General features: G+C 46.2%; 1 protein-coding gene across 8 annotated transcripts in view; it reads left to right on the top strand.

Moving 5' to 3' along the window:
- nup35 (nucleoporin 35) overlaps window positions 1–14,927 on the top strand; it is a 26,367-nt gene extending 11,440 nt beyond the window's left edge. For all 8 annotated transcript variants that reach the window (XM_083536107.1, XM_083536108.1, XM_083536109.1 and 5 more), the window contains exons 7-9: window positions 10,877–11,005; window positions 11,095–11,241; window positions 14,513–14,927. In XM_083536107.1, coding sequence (XP_083392233.1) covers window positions 10,877–11,005; window positions 11,095–11,241; window positions 14,513–14,590 — 354 coding nt within the window. In that variant the 3' untranslated portion in view covers window positions 14,591–14,927. The remainder of the gene's footprint in view (window positions 1–10,876; window positions 11,006–11,094; window positions 11,242–14,512) is intronic.
- The last annotated feature ends 7,044 nt before the right edge of the window (window positions 14,928–21,971 follow it).

Consider the following 21,971-nt stretch of genomic DNA (forward strand, 5'->3'; position numbering starts at 1 on the left):
GTGTGTAACACTCTTCTACACTCTGTGTGTGTGTGTGTAACACTCTTCTACACTCTGTGTGTGTGTGTGTAACACTCTTCTACACTCTGTGTGTGTGTGTGTAACACTCTTCTACACTCTGTGTGTGTGTGTGTAACACTCTTCTACACTCTGTGTGTGTGTGTGTAACACTCTTCTACACTCTGTGTGTGTGTGTGTAACACTCTTCTACACTCTGTGTGTGTGTGTGTAACACTCTTCTACACTCTGTGTGTGTGTGTGTGTGTGTGTGTAACACTCTTCTACACTCTGTGTGTGTGTGTGTGTGTAACACTCTTCTACACTCTGTGTGTGTGTAACACTCTTCTACACTCTGTGTGTGTGTAACACTCTTCTACACTCTGTGTGTGTGTGTGTGTGTGTAACACTCTTCTACACTCTGTGTGTGTGTGTGTGTGTGTAACACTCTTCTACACTCTGTGTGTGTGTGTGTGTGTGTGTGTGTGTGTAACACTCTTCTACACTCTGTGTGTGTGTGTGTGTGTGTGTAACACTCTTCTACACTCTGTGTGTGTGTGTGTGTGTGTGTGTAACACTCTTCTACACTCTGTGTGTGTGTGTGTGTGTAACACTCTTCTACACTCTGTGTGTGTGTGTGTGTGTAACACTCTTCTACACTCTGTGTGTGTGTGTGTGTGTAACACTCTTCTACACTCTGTGTGTGTGTGTGTAACACGCTTCTACACTCTGTGTGTGTGTGTGTGTGTAACACGCTTCTACACTCTGTGTGTGTGTGTGTGTGTGTAACACGCTTCTACACTCTGTGTGTGTGTGTGTGTGTGTGTAACACGCTTCTACACTCTGTGTGTGTGTGTGTGTGTGTGTGTGTAACACGCTTCTACACTCTGTGTGTGTGTGTGTGTGTGTGTGTGTGTAACACGCTTCTACACTCTGTGTGTGTGTGTGTGTGTGTGTAACACGCTTCTACACTCTGTGTGTGTGTGTGTGTGTGTGTGTGTGTAACACGCTTCTACACTCTGTGTGTGTGTGTGTGTGTGTGTGTAACACGCTTCTACACTCTGTGTGTGTGTGTGTGTGTGTGTGTAACACGCTTCTACACTCTGTGTGTGTGTGTGTGTGTGTGTGTGTGTAACACGCTTCTACACTCTGTGTGTGTGTGTGTGTGTGTGTGTGTAACACGCTTCTACACTCTGTGTGTGTGTGTGTGTGTGTGTGTGTGTGTGTGTGTGTGTGTAACACGCTTCTACACTCTGTGTGTGTGTGTGTGTGTGTGTGTGTAACACGCTTCTACACTCTGTGTGTGTGTGTGTGTAACACGCTTCTACACTCTGTGTGTGTGTGTGTGTAACACGCTTCTACACTCTGTGTGTGTGTGTGTGTGTGTGTAACACGCTTCTACACTCTGTGTGTGTGTGTGTAACACGCTTCTACACTCTGTGTGTGTGGGTGTGTGTGTGTGTGTAACACGCTTCTACACTCTGTGTGTGTGTGTGTAACACGCTTCTACACTCTGTGTGTGTGTGTGTGTGTGTGTGTGTGTGTAACACGCTTCTACACTCTGTGTGTGTGTGTGTGTGTGTGTGTGTGTGTGTAACACGCTTCTACACTCTCTGTGTGTGTGTGTGTGTGTGTAACACGCTTCTACACTCTGTGTGTGTGTGTGTGTGTGTGTGTGTGTGTAACACGCTTCTACACTCTGTGTGTGTGTGTGTGTGTGTGTGTAACACGCTTCTACACTCTGTGTGTGTGTGTGTGTAACACGCTTCTACACTCTGTGTGTGTGTGTGTGTGTGTGTGTGTGTGTGTGTAACACGCTTCTACACTCTGTGTGTGTGTGTGTGTGTGTGTGTAACACGCTTCTACACTCTGTGTGTGTGTGTGTGTGTGTGTGTGTAACACGCTTCTACACTCTGTGTGTGTGTGTGTGTGTGTGTAACACGCTTCTACACTCTGTGTGTGTGTGTGTGTAACACGCTTCTACACTCTGTGTGTGTGTGTGTGTAACACGCTTCTACACTCTGTGTGTGTGTGTGTGTGTAACACGCTTCTACACTCTGTGTGTGTGTGTGTGTAACACGCTTCTACACTCTGTGTGTGTGTGTGTGTGTGTAACACGCTTCTACACTCTGTGTGTGTGTGTGTGTGTAACACGCTTCTACACTCTGTGTGTGTGTGTGTGTGTAACACGCTTCTACACTCTGTGTGTGTGTGTGTGTGTGTGTAACACGCTTCTACACTCTGTGTGTGTGTGTGTGTGTGTAACACGCTTCTACACTCTGTGTGTGTGTGTGTGTGTGTAACACGCTTCTACACTCTGTGTGTGTGTGTGTGTGTGTAACACGCTTCTACACTCTGTGTGTGTGTGTGTGTGTGTAACACGCTTCTACACTCTGTGTGTGTGTGTGTGTGTAACACGCTTCTACACTCTGTGTGTGTGTGTGTGTGTAACACGCTTCTACACTCTGTGTGTGTGTGTGTGTGTAACACGCTTCTACACTCTGTGTGTGTGTGTGTGTGTAACACGCTTCTACACTCTGTGTGTGTGTGTGTGTGTGTAACACGCTTCTACACTCTGTGTGTGTGTGTGTGTGTGTAACACGCTTCTACACTCTGTGTGTGTGTGTGTGTGTAACACGCTTCTACACTCTGTGTGTGTGTGTGTGTGTAACACGCTTCTACACTCTGTGTGTGTGTGTGTGTAACACGCTTCTACACTCTGTGTGTGTGTGTGTGTGTAACACGCTTCTACACTCTGTGTGTGTGTGTGTGTGTAACACGCTTCTACACTCTGTGTGTGTGTGTGTGTGTAACACGCTTCTACACTCTGTGTGTGTGTGTGTGTGTAACACGCTTCTACACTCTGTGTGTGTGTGTGTGTGTAACACGCTTCTACACTCTGTGTGTGTGTGTGTGTGTAACACGCTTCTACACTCTGTGTGTGTGTGTGTGTGTAACACGCTTCTACACTCTGTGTGTGTGTGTGTGTAACACGCTTCTACACTCTGTGTGTGTGTGTGTGTGTGTGTGTGTGTGTGTAACACGCTTCTACACTCTGTGTGTGTGTGTGTGTGTGTGTAACACGCTTCTACACTCTGTGTGTGTGTGTGTGTGTGTGTAACGCGCTTCTACACTCTGTGTGTGTGTGTGGGTGTGGGTGTAACGCGCTTCTACACTCTGTGTGTGGGTGTAACGCGCTTCTACACTCTGTGTGGGTGTAACGCGCTTCTACACTCTGTGTGGGTGTAACGCGCTTCTACACTCTGTGTGTGTGTGTGTGTGTGTGTAACACGCTTCTACACTCTGTGTGTGTGTGTGTGTGTGTGTGTGTGTGTGTAACACGCTTCTACACTCTGTGTGTGTGTGTGTGTGTGTGTGTGTAACACGCTTCTACACTCTGTGTCTGTGTGTGTGTGTGTGTGTGTGTGTGTGTGTGTGTGTAACACGCTTCTACACTCTGTGTGTGTGTGTGTGTGTGTGTGTAACACGCTTCTACACTCTGTGTGTGTGTGTGTGTGTGTGTGTAACACGCTTCTACACTCTGTGTGTGTGTGTGTGTGTGTGGGTGTAACGCGCTTCTACACTCTGTGTGTGGGTGTAACGCGCTTCTACACTCTGTGTGTGGGTGTAACGCGCTTCTACACTCTGTGTGTGGGTGTAACGCGCTTCTACACTCTGTGTGTGGGTGTAACGCGCTTCTACACTCTGTGTGTGGGTGTAACGCGCTTCTACACTCTGTGTGTGGGTGTAACGCGCTTCTACACTCTGTGTGTGGGTGTAACGCGCTTCTACACTCTGTGTGTGGGTGTAACGCGCTTCTACACTCTGTGTGTGGGTGTAACGCGCTTCTACACTCTGTGTGTGGGTGTAACGCGCTTCTACACTCTGTGTGTGTGTGGGTGTAACGCGCTTCTACACTCTGTGTGTGTGTGGGTGTAACGCGCTTCTACACTCTGTGTGTGTGTGGGTGTAACGCGCTTCTACACTCTGTGTGTGTGTGGGTGTAACGCGCTTCTACACTCTGTGTGTGTGTGGGTGTAACGCGCTTCTACACTCTGTGTGTGTGTGGGTGTAACGCGCTTCTACACTCTGTGTGTGTGTGGGTGTAACGCGCTTCTACACTCTGTGTGTGTGTGGGTGTAACGCGCTTCTACACTCTGTGTGTGTGTGGGTGTAACGCGCTTCTACACTCTGTGTGTGTGTGGGTGTAACGCGCTTCTACACTCTGTGTGTGTGTGGGTGTAACGCGCTTCTACACTCTGTGTGTGTGTGGGTGTAACGCGCTTCTACACTCTGTGTGTGTGTGGGTGTAACGCGCTTCTACACTCTGTGTGTGTGTGGGTGTAACGCGCTTCTACACTCTGTGTGTGTGTGGGTGTAACGCGCTTCTACACTCTGTGTGTGTGTGGGTGTAACGCGCTTCTACACTCTGTGTGTGTGTGGGTGTAACGCGCTTCTACACTCTGTGTGTGTGTGGGTGTAACGCGCTTCTACACTCTGTGTGTGTGTGGGTGTAACGCGCTTCTACACTCTGTGTGTGTGTGGGTGTAACGCGCTTCTACACTCTGTGTGTGTGTGGGTGTAACGCGCTTCTACACTCTGTGTGTGTGTGGGTGTAACGCGCTTCTACACTCTGTGTGTGTGTGGGTGTAACGCGCTTCTACACTCTGTGTGTGTGTGGGTGTAACGCGCTTCTACACTCTGTGTGTGTGTGGGTGTAACGCGCTTCTACACTCTGTGTGTGTGTGTGTGTGTGTGGGTGTGGGTGTAACGCGCTTCTACACTCTGTGTGTGTGTGTGTGTGTGTGGGTGTGGGTGTAACGCGCTTCTACACTCTGTGTGTGGGTGTAACGCGCTTCTACACTCTGTGTGTGGGTGTAACGCGCTTCTACACTCTGTGTGTGTGTGGGTGTAACGCGCTTCTACACTCTGTGTGTGTGTGGGTGTAACGCGCTTCTACACTCTGTGTGTGTGTGGGTGTAACGCGCTTCTACACTCTGTGTGTGTGTGTGTGTGTGTGTGTGTGTGTAACGCGCTTCTACACTCTGTGTCTGTGTGTGTGTGTGTGTGTGTGTGTGTAACACGCTTCTACACTCTGTGTCTGTGTGTGTGTGTGTGTGTGTGTGTAACACGCTTCTACACTCTGTGTGTGTGTGTGTGTGTGTGTGTGTAACACGCTTCTACACTCTGTGTGTGTGTGTGTGTGTGTGTGTAACACGCTTCTACACTGTGTGTGTGTGTGTGTGTGTGGGTGTGGGTGTAACGCGCTTCTACACTCTGTGTGTGGGTGTAACGCGCTTCTACACTCTGTGTGTGTGTGGGTGTAACGCGCTTCTACACTCTGTGTGTGTGTGGGTGTAACGCGCTTCTACACTCTGTGTGTGTGTGGGTGTAACGCGCTTCTACACTCTGTGTGTGTGTGGGTGTAACGCGCTTCTACACTCTGTGTGTGTGTGGGTGTAACGCGCTTCTACACTCTGTGTGTGTGTGGGTGTAACGCGCTTCTACACTCTGTGTGTGTGTGGGTGTAACGCGCTTCTACACTCTGTGTGTGTGTGGGTGTAACGCGCTTCTACACTCTGTGTGTGTGTGGGTGTAACGCGCTTCTACACTCTGTGTGTGTGTGGGTGTAACGCGCTTCTACACTCTGTGTGTGTGTGGGTGTAACGCGCTTCTACACTCTGTGTGTGTGTGGGTGTAACGCGCTTCTACACTCTGTGTGTGTGTGGGTGTAACGCGCTTCTACACTCTGTGTGTGTGTGGGTGTAACGCGTTTCTACACTCTGTGTGTGTGTGGGTGTAACGCGCTTCTACACTCTGTGTGTGTGTGGGTGTAACGCGCTTCTACACTCTGTGTGTGTGTGGGTGTAACGCGCTTCTACACTCTGTGTGTGTGTGGGTGTAACGCGCTTCTACACTCTGTGTGTGTGTGTGTGTGTGTAACGCGCTTCTACACTCTGTGTGTGTGTGTGTGTGTAACGCGCTTCTACACTCTGTGTGTGTGTGGGTGTAACGCGCTTCTACACTCTGTGTGTGTGTGGGTGTAACGCGCTTCTACACTCTGTGTGTGTGTGGGTGTAACGCGCTTCTACACTCTGTGTGTGTGTGGGTGTAACGCGCTTCTACACTCTGTGTGTGTGTGGGTGTAACGCGCTTCTACACTCTGTGTGTGTGTGGGTGTAACGCGCTTCTACACTCTGTGTGGGTGTAACGCGCTTCTACACTCTGTGTGGGTGTAACGCGCTTCTACACTCTGTGTGGGTGTAACGCGCTTCTACACTCTGTGTGGGTGTAACGCGCTTCTACACTCTGTGTGGGTGTAACGCGCTTCTACACTCTGTGTGGGTGTAACGCGCTTCTACACTCTGTGTGGGTGTAACGCGCTTCTACACTCTGTGTGGGTGTAACGCGCTTCTACACTCTGTGTGGGTGTAACGCGCTTCTACACTCTGTGTGGGTGTAACGCGCTTCTACACTCTGTGTGGGTGTAACGCGCTTCTACACTCTGTGTGGGTGTAACGCGCTTCTACACTCTATCTCTCTCTCTGTGTGTGTGTGTGTGTGTGTGTGTGTGTGTGTGTGTGTGTGTGTGTATAACATGCTTCTACACTCTCTCTCTCTCTCTCTCTCTCTCTCTCTCTCTCTCTCTCTCTCTCTCTCTCTCTCTGTGTGTGTGTGTGTGTGTGTAACATGCTTCTACACTCTCTCTGTGTGTGTGTGTAACACGCTTCTACACTCTCTCTGTGTGTGTGTGTAACACTTCTACACTCTGTGTGTGTGTGTGTGTGTGTAACGCTTCTTTTGTGTGTGTGTGTGTGTGTGTGTGTGTGTGAGAAACACGCTCTCTCTCTGTGTGTGTGTGTGTAACACGCTTCTACACTCTGTGTGTGTGTGTGTGTGTGTGTGTGTGTGTGTGTGTAAAACACGCTTCTACACTCTGTGTGTGTGTGTGTGTGTGTGTGTGTAACGCTTCTACACTCTGTGTGTGTAACACGCTTCTACACTCTGTGTGTGTAACACGCTTCTACACTCTGTGTGTGTAACACGCTTCTACACTCTGTGTGTGTAACACGCTTCTACACTCTGTGTGTAACACGCTTCTACACTCTGTGTGTGTAACACGCTTCTACACTCTGTGTGTGTAACACGCTTCTACACTCTGTGTGTGTAACACGCTTCTACACTCTGTGTGTGTAACACGCTTCTACACTCTGTGTGTGTAACACGCTTCTACACTCTGTGTGTGTAACACGCTTCTACTCTCTCTCTCTCTCTCTCTCTCTCTCTCTCTCTCTCTCTCTCTCTCTCTCTGTGTGTGTAACACGCTTCTACACACTCTCTCTTTCTCTGTGTGTGTGTGTAACATGCTTCTACACTCTGTGTGTGTGTGTGTGTGTGTGTGTGTGTGTGTGTGTGTGTAACACGCTTCTACACTCTGTGTGTGTGTGTGTGTGTGTGTGTGTGTGTGTAACACGCTTCTACACTCTGTGTGTAACACGCTTCTACACTCTGTGTGTGTAACACGCTTCTACACTCTGTGTGTGTAACACGCTTCTACACTCTGTGTGTGTAACACGCTTCTACACTCTGTGTGTGTAACACGCTTCTACACTCTGTGTGTGTAACACGCTTCTACACTCTGTGTGTGTAACACGCTTCTACACTCTGTGTGTGTAACACGCTTCTACACTCTGTGTGTGTAACACGCTTCTACACTCTGTGTGTGTAACACGCTTCTACACTCTGTGTGTGTGTGTGTGTGTAACACGCTTCTACACTGTGTTTGTGTGTGTGTGTGTGTAACACGTTTCTACTCTCTCTCTCTCTCTCTCTCTCTCTCTCTCTCTCTCTCTCTCTCTCTCTGTGTGTGTAACACGCTTCTACACACTCTCTCTTTCTCTGTGTGTGTGTGTAACATGCTTCTACACTCTGTGTGTGTGTGTGTGTGTGTGTAACACGCTTCTACACTCTGTGTGTGTGTGTGTGTGTGTGTGTGTGTGTGTGTGTAACACGCTTCTACACTCTGTGTGTGTAACACGCTTCTACACTCTGTGTGTGTAACACGCTTCTACACTCTGTGTGTGTAACACGCTTCTACACTCTGTGTGTGTAACACGCTTCTACACTCTGTGTGTGTAACACGCTTCTACACTCTGTGTGTGTAACACGCTTCTACACTCTGTGTGTGTAACACGCTTCTACACTCTGTGTGTGTAACACGCTTCTACACTCTGTGTGTGTAACACGCTTCTACACTCTGTGTGTGTAACACGCTTCTACACTCTGTGTGTGTAACACGCTTCTACACTCTGTGTGTGTGTGTGTAACACGCTTCTACACTCTGTGTGTGTGTGTGTAACACGCTTCTACACTCTGTGTGTGTGTGTGTAACACGCTTCTACACTCTGTGTGTGTGTGTGTAACACGCTTCTACACTCTGTGTGTGTGTGTGTAACACGCTTCTACACTCTGTGTGTGTGTGTGTAACACGCTTCTACACTCTGTGTGTGTGTGTGTAACACGCTTCTACACTCTGTGTGTGTGTGTAACACGCTTCTACACTCTGTGTGTGTGTGTGTGTGTGTATAACATGCTTCTACACTCTCTCTCTCTCTGTGTGTGTGTGTGTGTGTGTGTGTGTGTGTGTGTGTGTGTGTATAACATGCTTCTACACTCTCACTGTGTGTGTGTGTGTGTGTGTGTGTATAACATGCTTCTACACTCTCTCTGTGTGTGTGTGTGTGTAACGCTTCTACACTCTCTCTGTGTGTGTATATAACACGCTTCTACACTCTATCTCTCTCTGTGTGTGTGTGTAACACGCTTCTACACTCTCTCTCTCTCTCTCTGTGTGTGTGTAACACGCTTCTACACTCTCTCTCTCTCTCTGTGTGTGTATATAACACGCTTCTACACTCTATCTCTCTCTCTGTGTGTGTGTAACACGCTTCTACACTCTCTCTCTCTCTCTCTGTGTGTGTGTGTAACACGCTTCTACACTCTCTCTCTCTCTCTGTGTGTGTGTAACACGCTTCTACACTCTCTCTCTCTCTCTGTGTGTGTGTAACACGCTTCTACACTCTCTCTCTCTCTCTGTGTGTGTGTAACACGCTTCTACACTCTCTCTCTGTGTGTGTGTGTGTGTATAACATGCTTCTACACTCTCTCTCTCTGTGTGTGTGTGTGTGTGTGTGTGTATAACATGCTTCTACACTCTCACTGTGTGTGTGTGTGTGTGTGTGTGTGTGTGTGTGTGTGTGTGTGTGTGTATAACATGCTTCTACACTCTGTGTGTGTGTGTAACACGCTTCTACACTCTTTGTGTGTGTGTGTGTGTGTGTAACACGCTTCTACACTCTTTGTGTGTGTGTGTGTGTGTGTGTGTAACACGCTTCTACACTCTGTGTGTGTGTGTGTGTGTGTGTGTGTGTGTGTGTGTGTGTGTGTGTAACGCTTCTACACTCTGTGTGTGTGCGTGTGTGTGTGTGTGTGTATAACATGCTTCTACACTCTCTCTCTCTCTCTCTGTGTGTGTGTGTGTGTGTGTGTGTGTGTGTGTGTGTGTGTGTATAACATGCTTCTACACTCTCTCTCTGTGTGTGTGTGTGTGTGTGTGTGTGTGTGTGTGTATAACATGCTTCTACACTCTCTCTGTGTGTGTGTGTGTAACACGCTTCTACACTCTGTGTGTGTGTGTGTGTGTGTGTGTGTGTGTGTGTGTGTGTGTGTGTATAACATGCTTCTACACTCTGTGTGTGTGTGTGTGTGTGTAACACGCTTCTACACTCTGTGTGTGTGTGTGTGTAAAACACGCTTCTACACTCTGTGTGTGTGTGTGTGTGTGTAAAACACGCTTCTACACTCTGTGTGTGTGTGTGTGTGTGTATAACATGCTTCTACACTCTGTGTGTGTGTGTAACACGCTTCTACACTCTTTGTGTGTGTGTGTGTGTGTGTAACACGCTTCTACACTCTTTGTGTGTGTGTGTGTGTGTGTGTGTAACACGCTTCTACACTCTGTGTGTGTGTGTGTGTGTGTGTGTGTGTGTGTGTGTGTGTGTGTGTGTAACGCTTCTACACTCTGTGTGTGTGCGTGTGTGTGTGTGTGTGTATAACATGCTTCTACACTCTCTCTCTCTCTCTCTGTGTGTGTGTGTGTGTGTGTGTGTGTGTGTGTGTGTGTGTGTATAACATGCTTCTACACTCTCTCTCTGTGTGTGTGTGTGTGTGTGTGTGTGTGTGTGTGTATAACATGCTTCTACACTCTCTCTGTGTGTGTGTGTGTAACACGCTTCTACACTCTGTGTGTGTGTGTGTGTGTGTGTGTGTGTGTGTGTGTGTGTATAACATGCTTCTACACTCTGTGTGTGTGTGTGTGTGTGTAACACGCTTCTACACTCTGTGTGTGTGTGTGTGTAAAACACGCTTCTACACTCTGTGTGTGTGTGTGTGTGTGTGTGTGTGTGTGTGTGTGTGTGTTTGTATGTGAGATACGCTTCTATACTCTAAATGTGTGTGTGTAAAACATGCTTCTACACTCTGTGTGTGTGTGTGTGTGTGTGTGTAAAACGCTTCTATACTCTGTGTGTGTGTGTGTGTGTGTGTGTGTGTGTGTGTGTGTGTGTGTAAAACACGCTTCTACACTCTGTGTGTGTGTGTGTGTGTGTGTAAAACACGCTTCTACACTCTGTGTGTGTGTGTGTGTGTGTGTGTGTGTGTAAAACACGCTTCTACACTCTGTGTGTGTGTGTGTGTGTGTGTGTGTTTGTATGTGAGATACGCTTCTATACTCTAAATGTGTGTGTGTAAAACATGCTTCTACACTCTAAATGTGTGTGTGTGTGTGTGTGTGTGTGTGTGTGTGTGTGTGTGTGTGTAGATGTCTAATTCAGGAAACTGGATGCACATTCAGTATCAGTCCAAACTGCAGGCCAGGAAAGCGCTGAGTAAAGATGGCAAGATATTTGGAGAAGCTATCATGATTGGAGTCAAGCCGTGTATTGATAAGGTATATACACACACACACACACACACACACACACACACACACACACAAAAATCTACATTTAAGTGACAGGTGTGTGTGTGTGTGTACAGGGTGTAATGGAGTGCTCAGACAGAAGCGGAGCAGCAGTGTTCACTCCTACAGTGAAGAACACCAACAGTGTGGCTTCCATCTCCACACCACGATCATCCATGAGACCCCTCAGCACACCACTCACACACACTAGCGCCGACTATCAGGTATACACACACACACACACACACACACAAAATGTTACAGGACTGGGCTTCACTGGCATTTATAATGATCTCATTATGAGCGTTCATCCTGTATAATACAGGGATTATTTACCGTAATTTCCGGACTATTAAACGCACCCTTATATAAGCCGCACGCACTGAATTTGACAGATGTTTATTTTGAAGATAAATAAGCCGCACCTGTCTATAAGCCGCATGTCTACACTGAAACTAATGAACTTTACACAGGCTTTAATGAAAGACAGAGTCTGTTACACGGCTTGTATCTAAACAGTAGCAGACCAAGAACGTCATTGTTCACTGTCTTCCTCCTTCCTTTCACAACACAGCGTTTAAAAATCACCATGGGTGAAGCTTTTCTCCCGATGCCGTGCAGCTCAGAACACAGGTGAAGTGTGTTTTCATGCCCGGTTGTTTTCAGAGTGACGAATGATTCACATTTCCTGTAGACGGTCCGAGTGAGGTGCAGGTCAAACCTCAGAGGAACATCATTCATATTTATGATGTGGTGCGGCCCGATTCAGTGGGAGCGCATCTGATTTAATATAAAGAGTTTCATTGGTTCACCTGAACCCGTTCTGCAATTTCATTGGTCTAATGTTATGGGGTTCAGTTTTTTGGCTTGAAGTTTGTGAAACCGGGAAAAACCCAGGAGAAATCCATAAATTAGCCGCTTCTAACCCTAACCCTAACCTGCGGAGTTCAAAGAGTGGGGAAAAAAGTAGCAGCTTATAGTCCGGAAAATACGGTAAATTCACCAGTTTTAATGTGTTTCACATCTACAGTGGATAAAAGTCTACACAACTTTATGAAATTGCAGGTTCTTAAAAGATAAACAAAATAACCACTTAAATGTCAGACTTCTGTATCTTTAATGTGATCTTCTAACTAGGGGTGTGTGATATTACTTTTTAATATTTTCTGGGATTTTACTGATAACCCAAATATAATCAATCATTTAAAAATGTCTTTGTAATTTTCTCATATTGTAGCAGTTCCCCTTTATAATTCTAAAAGTAAACTGATAAACTGGAAGGATAAATTGAAGGACAGGGTTTTTTATTGATTAAAACTGAAGCATTCAAGTGAGAACAAGAAAAATCGCTGCTCTGCTGTAAAGTGAACTTGACAGGATTCGGGGGATTTTCAGGGTAATGGCCCCTGTGTTTTTTTCTTATCCCACACTGATGGTTTCAGCTGAGACTCGTTTTCCCGCATGTATAAATGTATAAATAGCTCTCGTTCTGTGCCTTTTCCTCCTTCCTGGTGGCTCCATCCTCAGCATTCTCCTACTGATATACCCCATGTCCCTCCTCTGCACATGTCAAAACCATCTCAATCTCACCTCCCTCACCTTGTCTCCAAAACGTCCTACATGCGCTGTCCCTCTAATAAACTCATTTCTAATCCTGTCCATCGTCGTCACTCCCAATAAACATCTCAACATCTTCAGCTCTGCTACCTCCAGCTCCACCTCCTGTCTTTTATTCAATGCCACTGTCTCTAAACCAGACATGGGCAAACTACGGCCCGCGGCCCACACACGGCCCGTTGGGTTTATTAATCCGGCCCGCCGAACGTGATCAAATTCTATTAAAATAGGTTCGGCTAAACCTGGTTTAATTTACCTTTCCCCTGTAATGCCCACGTTTCCCCTGAAGATGTCACACTTCAGCTACATTTACCTTGTTTGTGTGTATTACGGTACTCTCCTCTTCTCTTCTGAGCCTTTCTGCAAAAATAAACTAATCAACGAAAAGAAAAGTGGATCGTGAGCGTCGAGTCTTTAATACGGAGTGGACAACAAATTATTTTTCAGCTGAAGTCTGATCTTCTCCCGTGCGGGCGAGCTCCTCGCAGTCATGCTGATCACACACACCTGACTCTCATTCACTCACTCATCCCATCTCCTAGTTAAGCCCCTCCCCTCCACACACTCGCGGTCCGTTATTGTTTGTGCATGATCGTATGTGTTGGTTCATGGCGGTCTGTGTGATCACGCTACGACCCTTCTTCTCGGACTCCGCATTCTCTCAACGGCCTCCCGGATTACCCCGATCCTGCTGTTCTCCATCTTCACGCTGTCTGCACCACGTTTCTGTTGCTGCCCAGCGCTGCGCTTTCCATAGCGCGGATCCGTGGATTCTCTACACCAACTGTCTCTGCGTTCACAGAACTTGGTGGACGGCGCTCCCGGAGCGCAGCACTGGATATTACTGCTTCACTACAAGTATTGGTGGATGATCTCCTGAGTCTCAATAAACTTTGTTTGCGTTTACTTCGGCTTCCGCCTCCTTATCCGCCTTACAGGTTTTCTCCATCCGCATGACCAATCAAACAAATAAAGATAAAAAAAAACCTCCAAAAACACGTGCATGTACGTTCTCATTTATTAACGCACATCATGTCCATAAAGACATTTCAAGCACGTTAATATATTGCCGCCATATTGGTTTTCGTTTATCTCGATCATCGCTTATCTCAACGCTTTTTGGCATCCCCTACGCCCTCGACATAACCGGGTTCAACTGTATTTCTGTCTTTATATATTTAAAAACCTTCAGGATGTGTAGAATTTCTGTATCCACTTTAGATGTTTTATTTTATAAGTTTCTCAGTAGCTCCTAGTTTTATAACCATAATGACTGATGTTCTTTCTACAGTCTTTTACAGTCATAATCACACACTCCAGTGCTCATGTTAGTTCTCACTCTCCAGTGTTCTGTAGTGTTTAAAGACTATAATCACACTCTTGATGTCACCCAAATGAGGATGAGGTTCTGCTTTTGAGTCTGGTTCCTCTCAAGGTTTCTTCCTCATAATATCTAAGGGAGTTTTTCCTTCACCACAGTCTCCATGGTGCTCATTAGAGATAAACACACATCATTCACCTTCACTGTTAAATTCTGTAAAGCTGCTTTGAGACGATGCGTGTTGTGAAAAGTGCAGTAGAAATAAACTTGACATGTATGGAAAAAAAAACAGGAATTGAAAGTTAAAGGTCTGATATTTCTTCATGGTTTGGTTTTAAACTCGTGTGTTCAATGTACAATTAAAACAAGCAAATGGTTTTACTGTTTCAATACTTTTTGAGGACACGCATCAGAATTAAAAAACTGCATGACAGGCCACGGCCACCAGGGGGTGCTGTTACCTACTAACAAAACTTCCTGTTTTCAATCATATTACTATGTAATTTGTGTGTAATTGGTATTTACATGTGTGTGTGTGTGTGTGTGTGTGTGTGTAGGTGGTGTCAGACAAAGGAACCCCACGGAAAGACGACAGCTTTGTGTCTAAAGCGATGGAGTACATGTTTGGCTGGTGAAGGACGTGTAAGACGGGTCACACAGAGCACTTTAGTGTATGCTGGATCCTGATGAAACGGACACACACACACACACACACACACACACAGCTGACAGCAGTGTGTGACGTATGACTCTCATGGCCTTAATCCCGCTGCTCAGAGATCAGAGATATCGCTAATCACAGTTAGAATGACATCACCGGTCCTTTTAATCACCTGTACCAGAATATTTTTAACTCCTGTGTGCATTCAGAACTTTATCATCACTTGTGTTTTGTATTTTCTCTCTCTCGCTCGCTCTCTTGCTTTCTCTCTTTTCTGTACTGATGTTGTGTAAATAAATCTCTTTGTCTAACTAGTGTGTGAGAAGAGACTGTGAGAGTTATTACACACTTTCCTTTCTCTGCGTTTTACCTGCCTTTAGAATGATGGGTCCGTCTGGATCTGGCTCTAAAGCTCCATGTTCCTGCTGAGGAACTGCTCTGTACATTGAGCATGGCCACTCTTCTCTCTAACATCTACAGGGAAACATCCTGCTGTTCACCACCAAGAGTTGGGTGCAGCCACAAAGGTCACAGAGTGAGTGGATATGGACATTAACCTGATTTACTTTAGAGAGATCAAATCATTCAGGGTGCAATACCTCAGAATCCCAAAGAAATGGTAGATGATAATCTCATTTATATAAAATTCTTTAAAAGTCAAAATATTAGTGTTTTCAAATCAGAAAAATAGGAAATAAAAATAAAATGTACAAATAGAAATAATAAAATAAGTAAATAAACATCATAGATGCATCACAAAAATCAATAAATTACTTTAAGAGGGAAAAAGGCATCTCAGACCAGATGAACTTTGAGGTGGAAACTAAAATAAATGGACATTTGGAGTTGATAATGCGTTTAATTTTGGAGTCTGGTTCCTCTCAAGGTTTCTTATAAAGTCTGCAGCCGATCACGGCACGAAAACACAGCGATAGGTAAAAGCATAATAATGTTCATGAACACATAATGGTGAAGAAGCGTGCCGCAGAGAACCTCGTTAGCGCTCGCAGTGACTCGGTCCGAAAGAGCTAAAAATAAAATCCAACACCGCCTGTATGATCGCTTCAGTTCCCAGGCCATGCTGTAAATGATGTGCACATGACAGAATACCTTAAAGTAAGTGTTTTAAAGCCCTGTTACGGAAAGTCCATGCTGATGGTCACCTGCAGGTGTTATCAGGCACACTTAGCTGGGATAGCCTGTCCTGTAGCAGAGTGGAGGCAAAGCTGAAATCCACACTAAGGAACCTTGAGTAGTTTCCTAGAGTTTCCAGGTGTTGGAGGATGAAGTGAAGGGCCGTGGTAACTGCACCATCTACAGACCTGTATGCTCTGTAGGCAAACTGTATTAGGATTGGGTCTGTGGTAGGTTTTATGTAGAGCAGCACAAGGCGTTCGAAGGACTTCATTATACAGAGCAACGGGTCCTGCTTTGCAGGAGTTCTGTCTCTTAAGGACTCTGTTCATGTCTCTCTCCATGATAAAAGTGTTGGGAATTAAGGGGAGAAGGTTGTTGACATAACATTTTGTACTGAGGCCTAACAGTTCAATCTTGGTTTCTTTAGACCAGAGAATCTTGTTCTGGTCTGGGAGTGCTTCAGGTGCCTGTTGGCAAACTCCAAGGGCTTTCGTCTAGCCACTCTGCTATAAAGCCAAGATCAGTGGAGGGCTGCAGTGGTGGTTGTATTTCTGGAACTTTGTTCCATCTCCACACAGGATCTCTAAAGCTCAGTCAGAGTGACCATCAGGTTCTTTGTCTCCTCTCTTACTAAGGCTCTCTTACAGCAGCGATTAACCTTGTTTTACTCATTAAACAAAAATGCATATTCTAACTGAGGAAAAAGTTAGGACACCCTTTCCCCTAATAGACGGTGTTACCACCTTTTGGCTAAAATATCTTCAGTAAAACTCTTCTTGTAGCCATTTACCAGTTTCTGACATCGCTCAGAGGAAAGTTTGGCCCACTCCTCAACACAGAATTCTTTCAGCTGTGAGATGTTTGAAGGTTTTCTTGCATGTACGGCCAGTTTCAAGTCACCCTGCAGCATCTGATTGGAATTGAGATCTGGACTTTGCCATTCCAGGACTTTCCATTTCAGCCAGTTCTTAGTGGATTTAGTCAAGAAGCTTTTATTGTCATTTCTACCATCTATCTCTGACCCAGTACACAGTGACATGAAACAAAGATTCTCCTGAACCCTGGTGCTACATCAAACAACACAGAGCTACAACACACACCATAAAGCTACACACAGAACACAGTGTTAAGGGCTAAAGTAAGTGTCCTCACCACATAACGTGCATCATGTGCAAACAGTGCAGACAAACATCACAAAGCAGTGTGGGACAAATACACAAAACACACAATAGCACCGACCAGTAAACCTGTTGTATAACTCTGTTATACAGAAATGTGTAAAAGAGGACTATAAACTAGAGTGGATTTGTAAATAAACACAATGTAGTGAAAAAAACTGCATGTGAACAGTGTAATATGAATAAATATAAAATTGTTGTGGAATAAAGTGAGATAAATAATGTGTGTGTGTTAAGATCAGACTGAACAGTTCAGTAACACAGTTGCGTGAGTGAGGGTGTGTGTGAGTGAGTGAAGGAGTGGGTGGGTGAGGGTGAGTGAGTGGGTGGTTGTGGGTGGGTGAGTGAGTGGGTGGTTGTGGGTGGGTGAGTGAGTGGGTGGTTGTGGGTGGGTGAGTGAGTGGGTGGTTGTGGGTGGGTGAGTGAGTGGGTGGGTGTGTGAGTGAGTGAGTGGGTGGGTGAGGGTGTGAGCAGGTGGGTGGGTGGTTTCATCAGACTTTTAACATACATACATATAACATTTTTCAACATACCATCAGATCCTCTGAACTTGTGTGTGTGTGTGTGTGTGTGTGTGTGTGTGTGTGTGTGTGTGTCAAGTCAAGTCAAATCACATTGTCTCAAAGCAGCTTTACAGAATGTAACAGTGAAGGTGAAGGTGTGTGTTTATCTCTGATGAGCACCATGGAAACTGTGGTGAAGGAAAAACTCCCGTAGATGTTATGAGGAAGAAACCTTGAGAGGAACCAGACTAAAAAATGGAACCCATCATTATTTGGGTGAAATCAAGAGTGTGATTATAGTCTTTAAACACTACAGAACACTGGAGAGTGAGAACTAACATGAGCACTGGAGTGTGTGATTATGAGTGATGTTCTTTCTACAGTCTTTTACAGTCATTATGGTTATAAAACTAGGAGCTACTGAGCAACTCATAAAATATCTCAACATCTGAGATCATCACAGATCCAACATCAGCTTCTCCATGCCAGAGCCTTTAAACACTCCTGGAGAGTCCAGTGTCCAAACTCCACATGAAGTGTCTCTAGATCGTTCAGGGTGTTTGTGGGCATCTACTTTTTCAAAGGTCCACAATCTTCATGAGGTGGGACATAACTTGGGCTGGAGCAACCTCAGAATGTCTCGGGATGGGGAGAAAAAGAGAAGCAGTGGAGAGGAATTAGCGTAGCTGCTGTTCATGATATTAACAACACAATTTGATAATGTGATGTGATCAGATGTTCTGGAGCACAAGGTTATGATGTGATGTGTGTTATGTGTAGGCTTTGCTAAAAACATACGTCTTTAATCTACACTTAAACTGGGAGAGTGTATCTGAACCCCGAACACTGTCAGGAAGACTATTCCAGAGTTTAGGAGCTAAATGTGAGAATGATCTACCACCTTTAGTGGACTTTGCTATTCTAGGAACTACTGGAAGTCCAGAGTTTTGAGATCTCAGGGAGCGTGAAGGATTTTAGCGTGTTAGAAGACTGGAGAGATATATGGAGACAAACCATTTAGTGTTTTATAAGTAAGAAGTAGTTGTTTGAAGTCTATTCGAAACTTAATAGGAAGCCAATGTAGGGACGATAAGATTGGGGTTATATGATCATATTTTCTTGACCAAGTAAGAACTCTTGCTGCGGCATTCTGAACTAACTGAAGCTTGTTTATTAATGATGCAGGACATCCACCTAGTAATGCATTACAGTAGTCTATTCTAGAGGTCATAAACACATGGACGAGCTTCTCTGCATCAGATATAGATAACATATTTCTTAGCTTAGAAATATTTCTAAGGTGGAAGAAGCTGTTTTTGTAACTTGGTTGATGTGATTTTTAAGTTGCTCCAAAATAACTCCCAGTGTGTGTGGGGCGGGGGTGTGTGTGTGTGTGTGTGTGTGTGTGTGTGTGTGTGTGTGTGTGTGTGTGTGTGTGTGTGTGTGTGTGTGTGTGTGTGTGTGAGGGGTGTGTATGCTGTTGGCTTTGCAGATGCAGCATGTGGTGTAAATATCCATGTTAGAGGGGAGAGAGACTCCGATGATCTTTTCAGCTGTCCTTACTCTCCTCTGTAGGGTCTTCGGTCCGAGACGGTGCCGTTCCCAAACCAGGCAGTGATGCAGCTGCTTAAGATGCTCTCAATGGTTTCTCTGTAGAACATGGTCAGGATAGGGGAAGGGAGATGAGCCTTTTTTTAGGAAGTAGAGACGCTGCTGGGCTCTTGATGATGGAGCTGGTATTGATTGACCGGGTGAACAGATAAACACCAAGTATTTTGGTGCTCTTGACGATCTCCACGGAGGATCCAGTGGATCCAGAGGATGTTCAGTGGAGAATGGTTGCTCTGTGCTCTCCTGAAGTCAACAACCATCTCTTTGGTTTTGACCACGTTCAGAGACGTGTTGTTGCTCCACATCAGGCTGATAACCATTGCATGACCAGTGGTTCCTCTTTTGATGGCTTAGATGGTGCTGTGGAGTTCTTCAGCTCTAATAGAATTAAAGGACGGCCTTCATTTCACTGTAATTGTGTAGTGAGACAGAAATGTGATTAACTCACTGTTTGGTAGCAGGAGACACTCATATCTATTGGTGTACAATGCACTCACATTTCGCCGTTTTAAAACCTGGAGCCATGCTGGCCGAGCGGGATCCTGAGGGAGAACAAAGGACGCGACCCGTACCGGCGTCCACGAGGGAAACGATCCGGCGTCAGGAACAGGCTGAGGGCACGCGCACACCGCGCTCCCTTACCTAGTATCCTGTTAGCCAACGTCCAGTCACTGGGGAACAAGCTCGACGACCTCAGGGCAAGGGTCAAGTTCCAGAAAAACATTCAGCACTGCAATCTTCTCTGCTTCACCGAGACATGGCTGAACCCAGCGGTACCAGACCACGCCATCCAGTCGGATCGGATTGTGGGATTCACCGGAAAACTAGCGGATGATACGGTGCAAAAAAACACTATTAGAACGTTTCCCAACCAGAAGCCGTTGGTGGATAAAACCATTCGCGACGCTCTGAGATCCTGCTCCGCTGCCTACAACACAGGGCTTGCCACCGGGGACATGGATGAGTACAAGGCTGCATCTTACAGTGTTCACAGAGCGGTGAAGGATGCAAAGCGGTGCTACAGGAGGAAACTAGAGTCACAGTTCCAACATGGTGGCTCTAGGAGCCTGTGGCAGGGACTAAGAACAATAACGGACTATAAAACACCATCTTCTAGAATGGTGAATGCGGACGCTTCTCTGGCAGACGAGCTAAACACCTTTTACGCTCGTTCCGAGGCTGCAGCTAACCACGCTAGCGGTGCTAGCCACACAACCAGCGTGCATGCTGAGAGAGCCGCAGAGGTAAACACATTTACCATTTCAGAGCATGACGTGAGGAGGGCATTCAAGAGAGTGAATACCAGGAAGGCAGCAGGACCAGACGGCATCACAGGTCGGGTTCTGAAAGCCTGTGCTAACCAGCTAGCACCGGTGTTCACTGAGATATTCAACCTCTCTCTGGAACAGTCTGTTGTCCCCTCATGTTTTAAACAGTCCACAATTGTTCCTGTCCCGAAGAAACCCCAGCCCGCCTGCCTTAATGACTATCGCCCTGTAGCCTTGACCTCAGTAATGATGAAGTGCTTTGAAAGACTGTTCAGAGACTTCATCACTGCCTCACTACCGGACACACTGGACCCACTACAGTTCGCGTACCATCAGAACCATTCTACTGAGGACGCCTTTGCTCATCTCCTTCACACTACGATGAGCCACCTGGACCACAGAAAAGGGAATTATACAAAGACGATGTTTGTGGACTACAGTTCAGCGTTTAACACCATAATTCCCTCCACACTCACCTCTAAGTTGGATTTCCTGGGACTCAGCCTGCCGCTGTGTCAATGGATCTCCAACTTCCTGACAGACAGACCACAAGAGATACCGGTGGGAAAACACACTTCATCCACCCTCACCCTTAGCACTGGAGCTCCCCAGGGTTGTGTTCTGAGCCCCCTGCTTTACTCACTGTACATGTATGACTGTGTGGCCACTTCCAACTCCACCACCATCATCAAGTTAGCTGACGACACTGTTGTGGTGGGCCTGATCTCCAACAACGACGAGACAGCCTACCTACAGGAGGTTAAAAACCTGAAGAGATGGTGCCAGGAGAACAACCTTCTCCTGAACGTCAGCAAGACTAAGGAGTTGATCGTGGACTTCAGCACAAAGTGGGACCCCAGTGGAGAGAGTGGACAGTTTCCGGTACCTAGGTGTTCACATCACACAGGACCTGTCTTGGTCCTGTCACACCAACACCCTCGTGAAGAAGGCCCGGCAGCGTCTGTACCATCTGAGACGCTTAAGGGACTTTAAACTTCCCTTTTAGTGCTAAAGACTTTCTACACCTGCACCATTGAGAGCATCCTGACGGGTAGCATCACTTCCTGGTTTGGGAACAGCACCATGCAGGACAGGCAAGACCTCCAGAGGGTGGTGCGTTCAGCTAAACGTACCATCCACACTGAGCTCCCTGACCTGCAGGACATTTACAGCACGCGGTGCCGGACAGAGCCAGGAAGATTATGAAGGACCTCAGCCATCCCAATAATGCACTCGTTTCTTTGTTGCATTCAGGGAAACGCTAACGCTCCCTGAAAGTGAACACAGAGAGAATGAGGAGGAGCTTCTTCCCGCAGGCCATTCGGAGTTTAAAAACTCTCTCCATCATCACACTTCTTCTCTGTACAGATCTCACCTCTCGCACCACGACACTTTAAACTCTGGACTTGCACAGCACAGTGCACTTTATATTTTATTCCACACCATACCGCACACGGACACTTTAAACCACACCATTCCACACACGGACACTTTATGGACAATCTAAACCAGATTGTCTTTGTCTTTCTGCACAAATCAAACCAGTTGTGGACTGTGTAATACCAAGCAGATCAAATCTTTAAAGATCTAAAGAAGAAGAACAATGCAGTGGTTCTGAAAAGAGCAAATGATTGTGTAACAGTGCAGGTGTGATTATA

Source organism: Silurus aristotelis (assembly GCF_946808225.1).
Source record: "Silurus aristotelis genome assembly, chromosome: 3".
NCBI classification, from domain to species: domain Eukaryota; kingdom Metazoa; phylum Chordata; class Actinopteri; order Siluriformes; family Siluridae; genus Silurus; species Silurus aristotelis.